The sequence below is a fragment of the Artemia sp. Qi Xiang Cuo genome, chromosome 20 (genome assembly GCF_049724085.1).
Source record: "Artemia sp. Qi Xiang Cuo chromosome 20, ASM4972408v1, whole genome shotgun sequence".
NCBI classification, from domain to species: Eukaryota; Metazoa; Arthropoda; class Branchiopoda; order Anostraca; family Artemiidae; genus Artemia; species Artemia sp. Qi Xiang Cuo.
In genome coordinates, this window is record NC_142813.1 from 27,082,018 (window position 1) to 27,089,355 (window position 7,338).

Sequence of the window (7,338 nt, forward strand, 5' to 3'; positions counted from 1 at the left end):
GCTGGTAATTGGTTCTTTTATGGGTTTCAATTTTAAAATTTGGCACTCAAAAGTAAAACTAAAGTAGTGAAGTGGAGTATGAGGCTCAGTTCATCGTTCTAAAGAACGAAGTACAAAGAACCAAGAACGGCTTATAAGCGCAAAACCAAAGAGCATGGGAAAGAATAATTTCCCATACTTTAGCGCAAAACTGAAACCGAACGGCTCATTAGTCTTGGATTTTGATAAAAACGGCGAAAACGAAAGCAGCAATTATAGGATTTATTGAATAAAACGCAAAACTTTTAATTCACAAACTCGTGTGATGCGAAGCAAACTTCAGAAGCAAATCTTGTCCCTCTATAAGTTGTGTCTTCGGGCTTCAGAGACAAAACCTGGCTTCAAAGACATAGTAAGGTGTGAGTTCAAGAAAAATGCAAACATTAGCAGGACACAGATCCCCAGGATTGAGTTCCTTTTAAGACAAGGCTGGAGGAAGCTAGAAATGATCAAAGATCCCCATGTAACAAGCAGTGAAAAAAAATGATTAGTGCTGTTTTGAGAGTTTTACGTTTAGGAACATTACCTTATAATAAAGCCTTGATCCTTCAGAACTTCTATTGTGAGCAGCTTGTTGTCAAAGAACCCTCTGCATTGAATACATTACTTGTTCTACAGCATCCACCAGGTAAGCTTAGTCTAGAATGGGCGCCCATAAGGGGGGGCGAGGGTGACTGAATGATGCTGCCTTATTTTTATTTTTTTGTTCTGAGATTTCTTTTAAATAGCATTAAAAGTGCCAATTAGACAAGGTTTGCCCCCCCCTCCTGGAATTCAGCTTATGGGCACCTATGTAGCCTAGTCCTAGTAGGGTTTTAGGTAAACTTATGCTATGAGAAAAATAATAAGTAAATTTGCTATGGTTGACCACATCTAAAGTAAATGTGCTAATAAAATAAAGGTAGGATAGTAGGCCTATCATTAGAGTTTTCAAAATATCATTGTAGTTTTTCTGACAATGGAATCCGCCCTTTTCATGGTCACATTTAAAGATGTGTTTAAAAATAGTTAAAAGTAAGGAAAAATTGCCAATTGTTGATGAATCAGGAATGGTAATTATTATTTCAAATAATCTTAAAAGTAAAAGTTTCTTGCAAATAATAAATTTATCAGAACTTTGAAAATTAGCCTGAAATTCTGGTGTCAGATTGAAATAAAAAAATAGAACATTAGAATCACCATTGTTGAAAGCCTCATATAGAAAACTTATCAGTACTTTTTAAATAGGTAGCATTGATGTGCCCTGTTTTTGTTGCTTCTTCTTTTTTTGCATCTGCTAGTAGAGAACACACAATAGAAATCTGTTTAGGGGCTCATTTGAAAGGAAATTGGAATATTGTTGGAATCACCCTGGCTGAAAACCCTATGTGTGAAACTTTTGGCTTGAACTACAAGGAAACTCTTTTTTTTTTTTTTTTTTTTTTGCATAGGAAGCACTGATGTGTCCTTTTATTTCTTTTTTTTTTAACTGCTAGCAGGTCATTAGAACACCATAGAGATATATTTAAGGGTTCTTTTTAAAAGAAAATTGTTATATATGGAGCCTTTTATAATTAACAAAACACAATATTCAAAATAAGATCCATTTTTTGACAAAACTTCATTTTTGTATATAAGATGAAAGTTGCCATCATAATTGCAGGTTACAAACATAAGTCACATCATAGTAAAATACCTTAAAGGATGGCCTGGGTAACAATAACAAGATAGTTTGTTCTTTACTAGTCCTGTTAAGAAAAAGCCAAAGGCATTTTCTATGTGTAATATATATTACAGGCCCTTCTTAATTTAAAGTATAGTAAAGAACAAACCCCAGTTGCAACCCTGTATAGACAGGATCAGAATAATAATAATAGTTACATAACAGTTGGATTCACTACAATTTTTTTTTTCTGCTGATAGTACCTGAATAAAAAAAAATAGTCTGAAAGGGTGTTCTAGATGAAACTTTTCCCTGAAGTAATTTCCTAGGCAAAAGTTAATCATTTTTTTTTTTTTTTTTTTTGACCCTTTCATTTTGTGTTGCCTGCATTAGATCCTCTTTGATTGTTGGAAAGTTCCCAATAAGTGAAAGTAACAATATATAAATGATCAAATCAAACTGAAGCTAAAAAAAAAAACAAATGACCTTGGATATTTATTCCTTAGAGTTTTAATAATATTTTATTTATTAAAGTTAAAAAAGTTAAAACATTTAAGATATATTTTGTTTTAAATAAAGCACAAATTATCTTCTGGCCTTGAGAAGGCATGGGGGTTATCAACCCTACTCATGTTAATTTTTGCTTGTTTTTAGTTTGACTTGGTTATTTATTTTGAGTTCCATTTATTTATTGATAGTGATTTGTGGTAATCCCACACTTGCAGGATTATTTGACTTTATTTCTGCTCATTTTTGGCTTAATAGAGCTTTTGAAGTTTCTTTGAAAAACTTGTTTGTGAAAAAAGTTTTTTAAATTTATTTCTGTTTGTTTTTTTATTGACATAGCCTTTTTCATTGAATAAAAAATATTCCATATCCTTTTTTTCTATAAGAATCTTTAGTAGGGGTTGCTGTTCGTATGTTGCAGAAACTTTTTCAAACTATCTTGATCCTGACACAAATAGCATTGTTCATTTTAACTTTATCCTTCCTCAAGTTGACCTGAAAATAAAACTTAATATCATTCCCAAAAGATTCTGCCTATGCTCTTTGACAACTTGGATACACTTAGCCTACACTCTTTTTATTCACTTAAATTGTAAGAGCTCAAGTAGTAATAGTAGTAGCCCCAAAAGTTTCAACTTAATACCCCCAGTTGTTCTTGATATATTGCTAAGGCATCTCATTGGCAACCATAAACACAATGCTTTTTGATTTAATTTTAAAACAACATTTAGTTTTAAAGCATAATAGGCCAATTGCATAATTGTGGGGTTTGACATGCCCAATATCCCTAGAGACATAGTTGCTAGACAAATCTACTATGCTGAACAAAATGGCTGTCTCAAAATTTTGATGGGATGTGTTTGGAAAACGAATGGGCTTGAAAGAAGGAATGATTGCCCTCCAATATCTTTTTACTCTTAAAAAGGGCACTAGAACTTTTAATTTGAATCAAATTAGCTCCTTTCAAAGTTGAAAATTGAAAAATGATGTTTCTAGCTAGTTACAGTAATTGTAGTGGTAGTATTAATAGTATAATACATAGTGCCTTCTGGCTAGTTAAAAAATCCCCACAACTTGCCCTTACATGTCTAACTTAATAATGTAAGTTGTTCTTGAGATATTGCTTTGTCATCTTTTTAAATCTCCACATGCTCTTAGTTTGTTTTGATTTAGTTCAACATCTACCTAAATATTCCTTGAAAGCTTCACCTTAATACCCTTAGCTTGTATAGTAGCAATAGTAGTAGTAGTATTAGTACCATGTGCAGAGCACTTTTGGTTTCTTCAACATCCCCTTCAACACATGCTGAAAGTTTCAGCTCAATACCATCAACCATTCCTGAAGCATTTCTGATATGTTTGCTTGACAACCTGTGTGAGCATAATGTGTTTCAATTTAGTTTCATTAAGTTTCTATATATCCCAATTGTTTTGCCCTAATAACCTTAGTTTTGATAGCAGTAGTAGCAGTAGAATTAATAGTAGTGGCCTTAGCTTTAGTGGTAGTAGTAGTAGTAACAGAAGTAGTAATAATGGTAACAGTAGTAGTAGTAGTATGAGTAGAGGCAGTAGCATCAGAATGCAAATATTTTCTTTTGATTAGTTGAACATCCCTGTTAGTTTCAACTTCACAAACCAAACTGTTCCTAAGATATTGTTGCTATGCCCTTTTGAAAACCCTGCATACAGACAGCATGTCATGATTCAGATCACTCAAAATCTCTTTATAATTTCACCTTCATACCCTTAGGCATAGTTGTAATAGTAGTCAGAGTTGTAGTATTGATATTACTAGTAATTATATTAATAGTAATAGCAGTAGTACTTGTAGCAGCAGTAGTGTTTACATATTGCCTTTTGGTAAGTAGAACATCCCTCTTGTCAAGTCCTGGAAGGTTCAAGTTAATACAATTAGCGATTGCTATGACATTGCTGATGTGTACTTTTGATAACCTATATGTTCATATACTTCTTAAAATTTTCTCTTAATGCTCTTAGCTTTACAAGTAGTTGCAATAGAAACAGTAGTTGAAGTAGTAGTAGTAAATGTAGTAGTGATTGTAGTATTAGCAGTAATGTGCACATATTGCCTTTTGGTCAGATGATCTCCCCCTTTAAGCATTCTCTGAAAGTTCCAACTTAATACCCAAATCAATTCTTAAGATGATGCTTTTTTGACAATGTGCATGCATATAGCATCTTTTGATTAGCTCATTTTTCGTCTCAATATTGTATATGGAGTAGTGTGGTAGTAGTAGTGGTGGTAGCTGTAGTGGTGGTAGCTGTAGTAGTATTGGTAGCATGCAAATCACTTCCTGAATTTTTGCAATTAATATACTCAGTTATTGTTGAGTTACACTCTTTTGATATTCTGCATACACATAACCTATTTTGATTTAGCTCAACACTCCCTTCAACATTCTCTGAAAGGCTCACCTGTATGCCCTTTGTCTTGTTGGAATGTCAAGTTCAAACATGCATACCTTTCTCAATAACATATTACCTTAGACCTTAGATCCACCTGTCCCTCCTGAGGCGCCCAGGGCATGACAGAGGAGCCACCAACCGTCCCTTATCTTTGCCGCTGCAGTGATGTCCTCCGATTCTGGTAGAATGGAGGTATTCAGGTTTTTTAGATCTCTTTGGCAGGTCTAGTGCAGTGTGTTTCTGGGTCTTCACCGGCTGCGAGTTCTTGGTGGTTGCCAGTGTAAAGTTGCTTTTGGAATCTATGGTCATCCATACATAGGACATGACCCAAATATCTCCACCTTCTGACTCTGATGATGTTGGTTATTAGAGGTTGTTGCGTCATTTCACGGATGGACTGGTTTGTCACCTTCTGTGACCAATGGATGTTCAATATTCTATGAAGACACGATTTTTTAAAAGCCAGGACTCTTCTCTCTTGTTCTTGATTCAGGTGCCATGTTTCTCTTGCGTAGAGTAGTATTGGCATAACATTGCTGTTGAAATGGCGTAGCTTTAGGCACAGAGATAATCTCTAGATCTCCAAACTTGACGTAGTTTGTTGAAGGTGCCGTTTGCCTGTCCTATTCTGGTGAGTATTTCTTTCACTATTGAGCCAGTGTTCTCAATGATAATTCCCAATATTTTAACTGGACAACTTGCTCAACATTTTGGTCGCCACATTTAATGGACAGAGAAGAGTCATTAGTCGCCATGCATTTGGTTTTCTGAGCATTTACACGTAGGCCAAGATGGTTTGCCTTTACCTTGATTTCGTCAAGTAATTCTTGAAGCTGTTTTTTGCTTGCCTAAAGCACTGTTAAGTTATCTGCGAAGTCAGTATCATTGACCTGGACTTCGGGCCTTAATCTGATGCCTTTTGTCCCTGTGTTCTGCAGGATGTAATCAACTATCATTACAAAAAGTAATGGTGATAGAACACACCCCTGTTTTACTCCTGACAAAATCCGGAAGATACGAGTTTGGGCCTCTGGTGTCTTGACGCAACATTCACCATCCTCATACATGGTGGTAATAATCATCACTATTTTTTTAGGGATTCCATAGTGGACGAGAATCTTCCATAGCTTTCAAGATCTACGAAGTCAAAGGCTTGCTCGAAATCCACAAAGATCATATAAATCTTTGAACGCCACTCTCCGCTTTCTTCAGTAAGAAGTCCAAGCGTGAATATAAGGTCCGCACATGAGCGATTTGGCCGGAATCCATACTGTTCGTGTCCAAGGTGATGATCGAGTTGTGTTTGGATCCTCTGTAGGATAATATGTGATTTTATCTTATATATATATATATATATATATATATATATATATATATATATATATATATATATATATATATATATATATATATATATATATATATATATATATATATATATATATATATATATATATATATATATATATATATATATATATATATATATATATATATATATATATATATATATATATATATATATATATATATATAATAACATATACTATATGTTAACAATGAATGAATAGCCTAACCTACAGCCCTTGCCCTGAGGACTGAGTGGAGGTTGACATCCCCGAACACTTAATTACTGGACCTTCCAACAATACTGGACCTCCCAACAATACTGAACAAAATAGCTCTCTTAAAATTTTGATTGGATATGTTTTGGGAAAGATAGGCTTGAGGGTGGTGGGGGGCTGATATTCCTCCATTCACGTTTGAGTCTTAAAAAGGGCACTAATACTTCCGACTATCAATCAAATGAGCTCCATTCGATACAATGTTAATATTACAGCCCTTACCCCCTGACTCTGTGGGGCTGTGTCAACCTCAGAGCCCTTGTTATGTGATCTTTGGACTATTTTTGAACAAATGGCTATCTCAAAATTTCTATCTGATGCATGTGGGGAAAATACGACGGGGAGGGGGGTTGGCTGCCCTCCATTCACTTTGACTCTAGAAAAGGGCACTAGAACTTCTTATTTCCAATCCAATAAGCCCCCTCCAAAGTCTATACAACCACCCCCTCTACAAAGAACCTAACATGTCCCCAGGGTATAACTTACAACCCTGCATTGTGGGCTGTGGGGGGGGGGGGACTGTCATCCTCAAAGACTTAATTTCCAGACCTTTCAACTAGGCTGAACAAAATGCGTACCTCAAAATTTTTATTGGATGTGTTTGGGGAAATGATGGACGGGGAGGGGGGGCTGTTTGCCCTCCAATCACTTTTGAGTATTAAAAAGGGCACTAATCCTTTCAATTTCCAATTGAATGGACCATTTTCGAAGTGTTTCTACAACAACAAATGGCCATCTCAAAATTTCTATTAGATGTTTTTTTTTGAAAATATGGCGTGTGAGGGGGGGGGGGTATCTGCCCTCTTGTCAAAGAAATATCTGCACTCTTGAAAAGGGCACTATAACTTCGCATTACCAATCCAACGAGTCCCCTCAAATTTTGTACGACCACCCCTTCTATAAAAACATTATATGCCCCCAGGGCATAGCTTACAACCCCTGCCAGGAGGGCTTTGGGGGGTTGTCATCCTCAAAGACATAATTTCCAGACCTTTCAACTATGCTGAACAAAATGGCTATCTCAAAATTTTTATTGAATGTGTTTGAGGAAGTGATGGGCGAGGAAGGGGGGTTGTTTGCCCTCTAGTCACTTTTGGC

General features: G+C 35.5%; 1 protein-coding gene across 1 annotated transcript in view; it reads left to right on the forward strand.

Annotated features, from left to right (window-relative positions):
- Positions 1-372: 372 nt before the first annotated feature.
- Positions 373-7,338, forward strand: part of Lipt2 (Lipoyl(octanoyl) transferase 2) — a 38,699-nt gene continuing 31,733 nt past the window's right edge. The window contains exon 1 of the mRNA XM_089105719.1: positions 373-667. Coding sequence (XP_088961845.1) covers positions 523-667 — 145 coding nt within the window. The 5' untranslated portion in view covers positions 373-522. The remainder of the gene's footprint in view (positions 668-7,338) is intronic.